The sequence below is a fragment of the Cebus imitator genome, unplaced genomic scaffold, assembly GCF_001604975.1.
Source record: "Cebus imitator isolate Cc_AM_T3 unplaced genomic scaffold, Cebus_imitator-1.0 Scaffold75, whole genome shotgun sequence".
Lineage (NCBI taxonomy): Eukaryota > Metazoa > Chordata > Mammalia > Primates > Cebidae > Cebus > Cebus imitator.
Genome location: NW_016107390.1, coordinates 4407147 through 4420522, shown reverse-complemented (window position 1 = coordinate 4420522; position 13376 = coordinate 4407147). Strand labels below are relative to the sequence as shown.

Below are 13376 nucleotides of genomic sequence, written 5' to 3'. Positions count from 1 at the left end.
TCTGTCACTAGGCTGGAGTGCAGTGGCGCAAACTTGGCTTACTGCAACCCCCACCTCCTGGGTTAAAGTGATTCCCCTGCGTCAGCCTCCTGAATAGCTGGGACTACAGGTGCGTGCCACAATGCCCAGCTAATTTTTTGTATTTTAGTAGAGACAGGGTTTCACCGTGTTGGCCAAGATGGTCTCAATCTTTTGACTTCGTAATCCGCCTGCTTTGGCCTCCCAGAGTGCTGGGATTACAGGCATGAGCCACCGCACCCAGCCTCATCTAATTTTAAAATTACAATGATAATATAATAGTTTGAGTATTTGTATGATGAATTTGAGTATATATGATGAATCTTCATGTAGTTTTTATAGAATCTATTTATTAGAGATCCCAGTAAGACCTATATAGTACAGATTAATCGTTAGTGGTTTATGCATAATGAGTAGAAAAAGACAACAGGAATTAATATTTTTGTTGTTAAAGATTTTTTTAAATAGTGGTAATGAAGTATTTATAAATCAAATAAACTTTCAAATACTGTGTATAATTTTATTTTAAAAAGTCCAATTTAAAATTAATTTTAAAATCTTACAGGCCGTATCCTACCTAGAGATGTAACTAGGGTAATACTAAGAGCCAGAACTCAGCAAGATGCAGTGGCTCACGCCTGTAATCCCAACACTTTGGGAAGCCAAGGCAGGCATATCATTTGAGGTCAAGAGTTCAAGACCAACCTGGCCAACATGGTGAAACCCTGTCTCTACTAAAAATACAACAATTATCTAAGTGTGGTGACACGTACCTTTAGTCCCAGCTGCTCAGGAGGCTAAGGCAGAATCGCCTGAACCCAGGAGGGGGAGGTTGCAGTGAGCCAAGATCACTCCACTGCACTGCAGGCTGGGTGACAGAGGGAGACTCCATCTCAAATAATAATAATAATAATAATAATAATAATAATAATAGCAGCCAGAGCTCATCACTTTAACTGTATATGCTTATTTGTTTTTTAAATGTTCTTATGTTTTTCATAGATGACCCTGATTAGTTTTAGGATATCTCCAGAGATTTTTACTTTTTCATAAAGAAACGTAACATTTTAAAACTCTAATTTTTGCTTTCATGCTTTTTGTCCTACTTTATTTTATTTTTTATGACTTGATTCTTCAGTTTTTGAATAATGTATTCCTAGATCACTGTACTTATGGGAATGTGATGTATTTTGTCTCATTCAGAGTCCAGATATTTCATCTTTAATTATATTAAATACCAACTTGCAATGAACTAGACTTTGTTCTCTTCATCCTTCTGTTTCTTCATTTTCTTTTGCTATAATTTAAGATTATTTAAAGAAGCATTTCTTAAAGAAATACAATCAGTCTTCTTTTTAACTTTCTGTTTTGCCATTTCTAGTAACCAAATCTACTTGAGTGTTTTGAGTTTGGAGCCGACCGAAGTTAGTAATGGGGACCCTTTGACTTCAGAATGTGCATCCCAAGTTCTTTCTATAAAGCTTTTGAAAGTCAGACATTCTCTACATGATACTGAAAAAGAAAACTTCTCAAGTTTGTTATTATTTTGGGGATAGGGTAGAAGCAGCTCCTTTTTTCCCTCTCAACTTTGGAATGCCATTAAATTAGCTTTTTTTTTTTTTAATCCTTAGATTGCCTGTGGGCCTTTTCTGCCTCTCCTGGGTTGCTTGAAAGCCCCCAAAATCTCAACAGTTGTCTGATAGCCAGGCTGTTGGCTTCTCCTGTGTGACAGGGAGCCAGCTAAGATGGCCATAACCCCTGAGCACAGACGCTGACAACGACAACAGGGAGTGGGCTGAGGTGGAGGTCAAGTACCTGCCTTCCGTAGTCTCCTGATTCAGCTAGAAAGTTGTTTTTTTTTTTTTTTTTTTTTTTAAATATAGGCCGGGCACAGTGGTTCACGCCTGTAATCATAGCACTTGGGGAGGTCAATGCAGGAAGATCATGAGGTCAAGAGATCGAGACCATCTTTGTCAACGTGGTGAACCCCGTCTCTACTAAAAATACAAAAATTAGCTGGACGTGGTGGTGCGTGCCTGTAGTCCCAGCCACTTGGGAGGCTGAGGCAGGAGAATCACTTGAACCAGAGGCAGAGGTTGCAGTGAGCTGAGATGATGCCACTGCACTCCAGCCTGGCAACAGAGTGAGACCTTGTCGCAAAAAAAAAAAAAAAAAAAAAAAATATATATATATATATATATATATATAGAGAGAGAGAGAGAGAGAGAGAGAGAGAGAGAGAGAGAGAGAGAAAGAGAGAGAGAGAGAACAAAAGAGACATCTAGGCAGGGAAGCTCAGTTACCAAGCTGACTTTACCACAGCTTTACTGGGATAAGGTAGGAAAATACAACCCATGCATCAGTCATTTAATCCTTAGAAAGTCACTTTGGAGAAAAACTTCCTCCAGATGTGAGCTGATAAAGTAAAAACCAACAAACATCACACCCACACCCACACACACACTCACCCATCCCCCACCCCAGCATTCTGCAGCCCTTTCTTTAGTAGCCCGCATGTTTCTGGCTAATAGCTACTACCTGTGAAGTCTTATGACTGGCTAGTTCTGGGTAACTTCCTTCTGTTGCTTACTTTGTTTTGAAACAGCTTTTTGTAGAATTTTGTTATTACATAATTTGTAATGTTTTCCTTCTGAAGAAAAATGGGCAGTAACAAACTAGTGATGGATAAAAATCCCTGGTTTTGTTGTTGTTGAGACAGAGTCTTGCTCTATCACCCAGGCTGGAGTGCAGTGGGGCAATCTCGGCTTACTGCAACCTCTGCCTCCCGGTTCATGCAATTTTCTGTCTCACCCTCCTGAGTAGCTGAGATTACAGGCATCCACCACCATGCCCACCTAATTTTTTTTGTATTTTTAGTAGAGATGGGGTTTCACCATCATGGCCAGGTTGGTCTTGAACTTCTGATCTCGTGTTCTACCCGCCCCGGCCTCCCAAAGTGCTGGAATTACAGGCGTGAGCCACCACACCCAGCAGAAAATCCATGTTTTTTTTATGTGAACTTTTAAGGTACTCTAAAAATTTTAAGAGGTTAATACTTGAAATAAGGTATTTTCCTCACCCCAAGTATGTTGTGTTGTTACATTAGCCTACCCCTTTATTAAGAAAAACTATTTGGGATTTAAGTTTGGAGTTTTATTTTTGTTTTGTGGTTAATATAGCATTAATGGAGATGGGACCCTGTGACTAGAGAGCCAGTATCAGGCAGACTCTAATCTATATTAAAATCTTACAAGAACCTGAGCTAATTATTCAATATATTCAAGTCTCATCATGCTCAACATGTCAATCAGGATCACCCCACCAAAGTTTCACGATTGTGGTAAAAATAAGACATTGTGTGTAAACTAAAGCAGAATGTGAACGCCCATAAATGACAGCAGTAGTTAACATTGTGATAATTCATTTTAAAATCATGTCATTTTACCTGGTCATTTTCTGGAATTTTTTCCCCCCTCTTTTTAGGAAAGACTTAGCTGAATATCAGAAAACCTGTGAAGATCTTAAAGAGCAACTAAAGCATAAAGAGTTTCTTCTGGCTGCTAATACTTCTAACCGTGTTGGGGGTCTTTGTTTGAAATGTGCTCAGCATGAAGCTGTTCTTTCCCAAACCCATAATAATGTTCACATGCAGACCATTGAAAGACTGATTAAGTAAGTATGCTTCTACGCATGGAGTCTTTGGCGATATGGAAAATTATGTCTTTAAAGGGGCATTGTGTTCTTTTCACCCCATGCTAAGTCACATGTGATTATTGTTTGTCTTCAAATACAATGAATTTTAAAAGGACTCCCTTGAAGACAAATGGGTAGGTGCTGCCAACTATGGGAAACCATGTCACTTTGAACAAATAATAGTATCTCTTGGTTTCAGTCCATCTTCAAGTGAGAGAATTGAACTAGACAGTCTTTACAATTCTGTCCAGTTCTATGACTCTATAATTACAAGTCAATACTATTCTTAACAAAACTAGATGTAATAGAAATTCTTTGGTTTTGCCGTGTCTTGGATTTTTCTGCTGTACTTCAGGTAGAATGAGTTATTACCACATCTTCATCATGTGTCTGTTGTAAGGAGTATTATAAGGACCCACTGTATCCCAGTATTGCTATTTGAGGGTTAACTAAGAACACATTACAGATGACCTTTTGTGTTGTCAGCATTTCCATCTAGGCTGAAGTGAAACAATTCTCTGTGTACATCTATTTTTGTTCTATTTTCACTATTCCAGAGGAAGCCTTTTCCTGTGAAAATTTTATTCAGTTGAAATTGAGAATTATTATGTAATGTAGAATCCAGTGGTAGTTTATAGTGTATGTCCTTCCATGCCCCTACTTTTCCCTGTGCCCACCTCTCTCTGTCTGCTCTGCTAACTTAAATAACCCCAAATCACTTCCTTTTAGAAGTCACTCACCAGCCCTACCCCATTTTGTCCTTAATTGCCTTAGGTTCCTTTCTTCTGTGATTTTATAATATATCGTGTACACCTGGAGGCAGCAATTGTGTTTTGTTTATTTCCGTAGCCCTTGTTCCTAACAGATTGTCTGGCTGGTTGTAGGCACCCAGTAAATGTTTGCTGTTCATGTGACAAGGCATTCTGGCATTTACTGCTCCACAGTCAGTGATCCTCCAGTTGGAATTGGTGTGGAGGAGTGACATGACTGTGGTCATTAAGGTCAGACCAATTTTTCTCCATTCCTGACCTTCAACAAATGACTTTTCTTCTCTGATCCTGGAGTCTTCTGTTGTTTGGAGTAATAATACCTGCTTCTTGAGATTTAAGATCTTTTGGGAATTTTACTGAGACAGGTTAGCCTGTGACAAGGAGAACTGCTTTTGAAGCTGACTGCTTGGGTTCATTCTGATTCTACTGCTAACTTACCACGGAATCTTGCAGAAGTTACCTAACCTTTTTGTGCTTCAGTTGTCTCATTTTTAAACTAGTGATATCAGTAGTTTAAAACTCATAGAGTTACCTTGAGGGGTCACTAGAGAAAACCTATGTGGTGCTTAAAACACTTCCTGACATATAGTAAATGCTTAATAAATAAATATGAAAACCATTCTGTACCTTCCATTCTCCCAAGAATGATCAATATGTCTTGTAGCTGTGGTGTCCACACATGACTAACCTACTGTTGGTGGCGGGGGGCCAGTGGGGCATGGGGAGTAGTTTGTTGTTGTTGTTTTTGAGTTGGAGTCTCACTCTGTTGCCAAGGCTGGAATGTAATGGCACAATCATAGCTCACTGCAACTTCGAAGTTCTGGGCTCAAGTGATCCTCCTGCCTCAGCCTCCTGATGAACTGCAGGTATGTGCCACCACACCCAGCTAACTAAAAATTTTTTTGGTAGTGATAAGTGTCTCACTGTGTTGCCCAGGCTGGTCTTGAACTCCTGGCTTCAAGTGATCCTCCCACTTCAGCCTCCCAAAGTATTGGGATTATAGGCATAAGCCACCATACCTACCTAACCTACTGATTGTTATATGAACATAGAATTTCCAGTGTGGACTGACTGGTAGTTTTTATGATCTATACTGCTTGGTTCTGTTTTTGTTAAGTATTTTAATTATTAAATATGTTGTTAATTTATTCATATATATTCAATATAACTATTAAATATATATTAAGGCCAGGTGTGGTGGCTCACACCTGTAATCCCAGAACTTTGGGAGGCCAAGGTGGGCAGATCACGAAGTCAGGAATTCAAGACCAGCCTCGCCAAGATGGTGAAACCCCATCTCTATTAAAAATACAAAAATTACCTAGGTGTGGTGGTGGGCACCTGTAATCCCAGCTACTCAGGAGGCTGAGGCAGAGAATTGCTTGAAACAGGGAGGCAGAGGTTGCAGTAAGCCAATATCACACCATTGCACTCCAGCCTGGGCAACAGAGCAAGACACTATCTCTAAATCAATAAATAAACAAATACAGACTATTTTCAGACACAACTAACACATGTAGTGAACATTTCTTATTTCATTTTATTTTAAGATGGGGTTTCACCATATTGGCCAGACTGGTCCCGAACTCCTGACCGAAGGTGATCCACCCACCTCGGCCTCCCAAAGTGCTAGGATTACAGGCACGAGCCACCACGCCCAGCCAACATTTATTATATGTCAAGGACTGTGCTAGGCAATTTAAGAACATAATTTTTAAAAATCTTAATAAAATATTCATGAGGAAGATTATTACCCCAATTTTATAGTTAGGGAAATTGAGGTTCAGTGAAGTTAAAAATTTGCCTGTTTATATTTGAAAAAAAAAAAAAGAACAGAACTATACCTTACAAAAATAAATTCATGGCAGTTTAAAAGTTCAGATATAATTCAGACTATAAAAGCATTAGAAGTAAATATTAAAAATATCTTATGGTTGTGGGTTATAGTCCAAAGGATGACATGAAAAGTGGAAGTCATACAGGAAAAAAAGATACATTTGTTTCTATTAAAAAAATAAATTCCCTTACAATAAAACATTACAGGCCAGACACGGTGGCTCACCCCTGTAATCCCAGCACTTTGGGAGCCCGAGGCAGGCAGATCACCTGCGGTCAGGAGTTCAAGACCAGCCTGACCAATATGATGAAACCTCATCTCTACTAAAAATACAAAAATTAGCCAGGCATGGTGGCCTGCATCTGTAATCCCTGCATCTGAGCTACTCAGGAGGCTCAGACAGGAGAATCACTTGAACCCCGAAAGCAGAGGTTGCAGTGAGCTGAGATTGTGCCATTGCACTCCAGCCTGGGCAACAAGAGCAAAACTCTGTCTCAACAAAACAAACAAAAAAGCATTGCATATTCAGTTAAAAGTCGGAGAAAAAATATTTGCACTATACATAACAAAAGACCAATAGAATAAATAATTTCCTTTGAAACAAAATAGACAAGCTGCCTAGTTGCGGAGTAGGTAAAGAATAGAAATTAGTGAGCAATAAAAGAGGAAGATGTCAGCATATGAGAATGTATTTAATAGTATTTGAGGAAATACAATAAAAAATATTAAAACCAACCCATCAGACTGACAAAATAGAACAAGATCGACAATTGCAAGAGTTGGTGAGGTCATAAGCAAGTATTTTCATACTCTGCTGGATTCATAAATTAGTAGAAATACTTTGGAAGTAAATTAGCAGTTTATTAATATTCAAATTGTACATTTCACTTTTCAAAATCTACCTTCAAGAAAAAACTCACGTACATGCATAATGGGGCATGTATAGGAAATGTTTTTTGCAGCATTGTTTTAATGATGTGAGCAACCTAAATGTCATTCAAAGGAGAGTAACTAAACATGGTTTAGATAAACTATGAAATTTTGTGCATAGTATGAAAAACTGAAGTAGTTCTATGTGTATTAATGTTGGGCCATCTCCAAAATATATTGTTGCAAGAAAACAAAACAAAATGGCTAAAGATACATCTAGTATGAAACCTCTTGTATTTTTAAAGTCCGTATACAACCATACTACATTTTTCTCCTCCTAGGTTCATAGATATGCATAGAAAAAATATTTGAAAGAGTATATTTAACAGTGATTACCACTAGAGAGGTGGAAGAAGGCAATGAAATTGAAAGGGTGTCAAATAGATCTTTAACAATATTGGTAACTAATTTTACAAGGAGAATATAGTTTAAAAATTAATTTTAGAAAGCATATTAAAAGTTGCACATAAACATAGTCAGAGTTTAAAACTAGGTAGTCTAGCAAAACTTATAAGCCAGACACAGTGGCTCATGCTTGTAATCCCAGCACTTTGGGAGGCTGATACAGGAGGATCACTTGAGGCCAGGAGTTTGAGAGCAGTCTGGGCAACATAGTGAGACCCGGTCTCTACAAAAAATCTTTTTAAAAAGCCTAACCAACAGAAAACAGGTTACTATGTTGCCTTTCATATTATCCTTCTAGATTATGAAAAAATATTTTTAAAGGAAGCTATATGTTTAGGTTGCTTCTAAGCCTGGCAGTCATTCAGAAATTAAGATTCTTGATCAGTTTTGTATTCTTTTGTCTCTATCCTAAATTTGAACTCTTAGCCTCTTAAAGTAAATGTCAACCTACTTAGTTCAATTTTCTGCCTTGTCAGCATATCATTGTCTCATGTTCTGCATTTATAACAGAAAGGTTATTAAACCTATTAACACTGAACAGTTTCTGCTTTTATTGTCAATGAATTTTTTTTTTTATCATTCTCTTGGCCTAAGCTGGTGTTCCATTTCTTAAACTTATTACTGCAGAATGCTGAATATTGAGTGCTATGCTAATCTGAAGAGCGTCCACCTCCTTTTAGGTTTGGATTTCTAACTTTATGTATAGTTAGAAGCCTGACCCCTCCATAAGCTGTTATATTATCTGAATAACTTGGAAGTTCAAAAATGATACCTTAAATATGATAAATCAGAAGTTTCCTGGTAAACGTCGTATTGTGACAGCAGCTTTCGGCCCCCTTGTTATATCCTTTAGCATGTAATATTTTGAACATATATTCATGACACAAGCATGGCTTGATGGCCAGGCACAGTGGCTCACACCTGTCGTTTCAGCACTTTGTGAGGCTGAGTTGGGTGGATCACGGGGTCAGGAGTTTGAGAGCAGCCTGACCAATATGGTGAAACCCTGTCTCTACCAAAAATACAGAATTAGCTGGATGTGGTGGTGTGCGCTTGTAATCCCAGCTACTTGGGAGGCTGAGGCAGGAGAATCGCGGGAACCAGGGAGGTGGAGGTTGCAGTGAGCCCAGATCACGCCACTGCACTCCACCCTGGGCAACAAAAGTGAAACTCCGTCTTAGAAAAAATGGCTTGTATAGTTGACAAGGAGGAGATCAGGCATGACTTGGAGACCAGGCCACCCATATGTTTCTGGTGGTTTGTTACAACTCGGGACTTTTTGGAGAATATGCTTAACAACTGTTGATGACATTGGACATCTTTTCTAAGTTGATTTGAAGTCTTCATGTCATTTCTGACCTTTGGCTTTTCAATTGGGCCTCTTTATGTCATAAGGGAGGTAAGAGTAACAGCGCCTTTTTCTTGCTTAATGATCAAAATACTTTCACATGGTAATCAAGATGGAACTGCTTTAAATTTCTTTCTGTGCCTCATAGTACGTTGGAGAAGTTTCACCGTACTTTTCAAAAAAGAGAAATGATTCCAAGGGCACTATTGTGGGGCTTTAGTCCAGCTTGTGATTTTGGAGTGGATCATTGGCAGTGCTCTGCAGAGTTGGCTTTAAAAGACTTCAGCAGGAACTTCCCAGAAATGAGGAACAAAGAAATGTTGTAGTCAGCCTTCCAGACTTTCTTTTTGAAAGCAGTATAGTAACACTTATTAGTGATGCCTAATAATGCTTAAAATTAATAACAACTGGAGTAATTTAGAAATTATAAGACAATTTCTTAGGCATTCCACATTTCAAGATGAAGCGCATGCATATACATTAGACCAACTCTTTTGCTTAAACACTTGGCTGAGTTTATTAAGGGACTTTCTCAGTCCTTTGGCCCTGACTGTTGCACTAAGTTTCTTAAATATTACATGCTCATTAGTGCATGTAAGTATGTGCTTTTCACCCCAGAACACTCATGATCTTTACGTCATCTTTCTGCTCAGCTGCTTTTTCATCTGGATCATGGAATGTTGCAGGGTTAACACAGTGTGCTGGCTTTGCTTCAGGAAGCTCCTTGATTACATTCATCAGCACATTCACATGGTGTTTCCAGGCACTCACAGAGCTTTTGCCATGGAAGATGGTAATTTGGAGAACTGCTCTTTCACTCTCACATTGCTGTGCCATGTGTATCTGTACAGCTTCCCATTGTGAGAGCCCCATTCAGGTGTGGCTCTGGGTTGGCTCTGTGGACTGCGGGATCTAGAGCAGGACTGTAGCTAACTGGGCAGGTACCCTGGGTGGCTGGAATCAGCTGTTTCTGAAAGCCAGATTAAGTAGCAGTGTTAGACCTAAGGGAGGAGTGTGGGGCTGAAAAGTGAAAGATCAAACTAGATGAAACCAGATGAGCATAGGAATGGAGTAGGAAGCAAGGCCTTGTGTCAGGACAGGGGACTGCTAGCCCAGGGCTCTTTGTAAAAAAAAAACTTTTTGTGGGAGTGCTTGCTATTTGGTCTATGGACTGGCTGAGTCAAAACAAAATAAAACCAAAACCAAGATTTAGTTACACCTGAGTGGATAAGTGGCTAATCCTAAATTGCCACAATGACTACCTGAAGGCTCCCAGGTGAGCTGAATGCCACCTTGAAGCATGCTTGCATTTGCCTTACAGAAAGGTGGAGTGTGTGAGCCCAGTGGTTACGCAGAGTTCAAGTCTAATTGTTTTGTGGTCTCACTGTCGAATGATGGGCTTCACAAGACATCTGTATATTGGAGTTTTATCACTGATAATTTTCTGTGTTTCCATAGTCTAAATTTGGTGAGTTAATATTCCAAAACACTTTCAAACCAGAGCAACTGAACTCTAGTTTCTAATTTAAAATAGTTAGATGACGTTTTCAGTTTAGATCATAAAATATCAGAACTGAAAGGGAGCTTTACTTCACCTCTTTTGACACCCTTCTATAGCAGACTCTTTATTCATTTATTTGTTTTGCTGTTGTTTATTCTTTTGAGCATCTACTCTGTGACATACACTACTCTGGACAAGAGGATATTCTGAAAAGAGATAAAGTATATGAAGCACAAGTCTCCCATAAGAAGCAGTTTGTTAGGTTTTTATCCTGTTGTGATCTGTCTGTTTGCATACTTATAAACACTGAGCTTTTTTCATCATTTGCTCTGTCACCTAGGCTGGAGTGCAGTGGCATGATCTCGGCTCACTGCAACCTCTGCCTCCCAGGTTCAAGCAATTCTTGTGCCTCAGCCTCCCAAGTAGCTGGGACCACAGGTGTGCATTACCACACCCAGCTAATTGTTGTACTTTTAGTAGAGATGGGGTTTCAGCATGTTGGTCAGGCTGGTCTTGAACTCCTGACCTCAAGTGACCTGCCCACCCCAGCCTCCCAAAGTGCTGGGATTACAGGTGTGAGCCACTGTGCCTGGCCTTTTTTGTTTTCTTCTTATTTGGAACTTTGGCTTTGGTGATTGTATGGTATCAGGAACAGATAAGAATCTCATTGAATGGTTACTTTTGCTCTTCATTAGGTCCTAGAGATTTAAGAAAGGTGAATGTAGGATGCCTATCTTGGCTTGCTGTCCCTAAAGAGGGAATTTTTCTTTTCTTCTAGAATCATAGGTCCTAAGTGGATTGCATATTCTTGATAAAGCCATGTTATAGAGCTTTTATGGAAATGCAAATAGATACACATTCAATTTTGCTGGTGTTTATTTTTTACTTGGATAATTTAATCCTGCCTTGATTCTTCCACTTTTTCACATAGTAATTGTGTTTGATTATATTTGATCAAAACAATTTACTTCTTTTCATTTCCTTGGAAGAAAAATTAAGTTATTTTTATCAATTTAAAATAAATCAGGAAATTCTAAAGTGAAGATCTGTCTTCTTTCATGAATTTTATATTTGTAGCATTTTATTCTTAAACAAAAGAGCTTTTATGAAACTGCTAATAATTGTAACTTGGTTCAGTATTACATATTTCTTCAAATGTGGCTGCTTTCCAAATACCACAAATAGTTCATTTTATCTTTAAGAGATGTTTTAAATTGAATCATTGGTTAACTCCGAAAGTAATTCAAGCAGAATTCATAATATTCTAAACTATGACTCTTTAAAACTTGCTAATTTTTTTTTTTCAAATCCTAGTTGCCTTTTTTTCTCATAGTTTAGAACTTTGCAATGAAAAGAAAACTGCAGGAATTTATTTCAACAGAATCTGAAACTGTGGTTTAAACTTCAGCTCTTTAACAAAACAGACAATAGCATATGTAACAGTCCAGCATACATATTTTGCTTTCTGTGTCTTGAAAATTTCCTGCCTCACTTTCTCTTTGGTCTAGTGGATGTTTTTATTCAGCAGATAAATTCCAAATATCCTAGAATATTCTACATGGGACTTATTTAATCTATGAGATTGTATCCTTGCTATTTTACATGCCAGAGCATTTTGGCATTCGGTTCACTTCTACCCCCAGTTAACAGCTTAGCATAGACTACTTCTGAGAATTGCTGAGAGGGGTGGGTCTTGGCAACGCTAAACCCCAGTGGGATAAGATTGTGTTAAATCGTCAATATTATATGCGTAACCAGGGGATTGGAGGAGTTCAGCAGTACTAACCATTGAACAACAAGTGTTCATAAGTAACTGAAAGAATGTAATTGAAAGAGAAGGGCGAAAAAGGATTATGGAGAAAGATAGAAAGGAAAGGACATATATTTGTTCAAGTAAATGAGAGGAGAATCTGCGGCATGGACAAAGCCTTAGTCCTTTCTTAAAATGTTGACTGCTACCATGAGATACAATGCCTACCTTCCCTACTTTGTGGCTTTTTTTTCTTTTCGGCACCTCCCCCCACTTTTTAAAAACGAATTTGCTCTTTTCTGGGCTTTGCCCTGCAGCCCTCTCCATAATAGACGATTGTCGCCTACAGAGGCAGTGCTGCCACCAAGGCTCTTAGCCTTTCTGGCTGCTCTGCCTGCCGCTTGCCAAGTGAGGACAGAGGGTCTTTCTCTGGGGTGTGCTTTATTTAATATGTGCTCAGCCGACCTACCCTGGCTCTTCTAATACATACTAATGCTTTTTTCTTCCTGACTTATGAGGACATGATCGTTTGATCATTTCTTGTTTTGAATGTTCTTTTTGTGCTGCAGAGAAAGAGATGACTTGATGTCTGCACTAGTTTCTGTAAGGAGCAGCTTGGCAGAAACGCAGCAAAGAGAAGCAAGTGCTTATGAACAGGTGAAACAAGTTTGGCAAATATCTGAGGAAGCCAACTTTGAAAAAACCAAGGCAAGTCTAATAAGATGCAAATAAAGGCATCTTTCTTTTCTTTTTTCTTCTGAGTATTTGTTTGGTTATTCTTCTATAACTAAACTCTGTTTTTCAAACACACAAAGTGAATTATTAGTCTGTTAATGTTGACTTCTGAATTAAGCAAATTTGCTATTTGGAGAATTCTTATTCCTCTGCAAATGCTCTTGTTATATCACTGTTGAGAGAATTTAGTACAGCATGACACTTTGAGAGACCTATATGCTTACTTTTTTTATTTGCTGATAATTTGCAGCGCTGCAAAAATCCTAACATCCAGGCATTAGTTTGTGTATATTCACATATGACTAAAGACAGATGTTTTTCCTCAATAACTGGGAAGTTGTGAGAAAATTCAAATACCAAAGAAATAATATATACATATTTAGTAGCAT

At 38.5% G+C, this 13376-nt stretch overlaps 1 protein-coding gene across 6 annotated transcripts in view; it reads left to right on the top strand.

The window, feature by feature from the left end:
* The window catches only part of SDCCAG8 (SHH signaling and ciliogenesis regulator SDCCAG8), a 251444-nt gene that overhangs the window by 52057 nt on the left and 186011 nt on the right, over nucleotides 1-13376 (top strand). For 5 of the 6 annotated variants that reach the window (XM_017531938.2, XM_017531937.2, XM_037739835.1 and 2 more), the window contains exons 8-9: nucleotides 3502-3690; nucleotides 12822-12960. In XM_017531938.2, coding sequence (XP_017387427.1) covers nucleotides 3502-3690; nucleotides 12822-12960 — 328 coding nt within the window. The remainder of the gene's footprint in view (nucleotides 1-3501; nucleotides 3691-12821; nucleotides 12961-13376) is intronic. The other variant, XM_017531944.2, reaches the window with a different exon arrangement.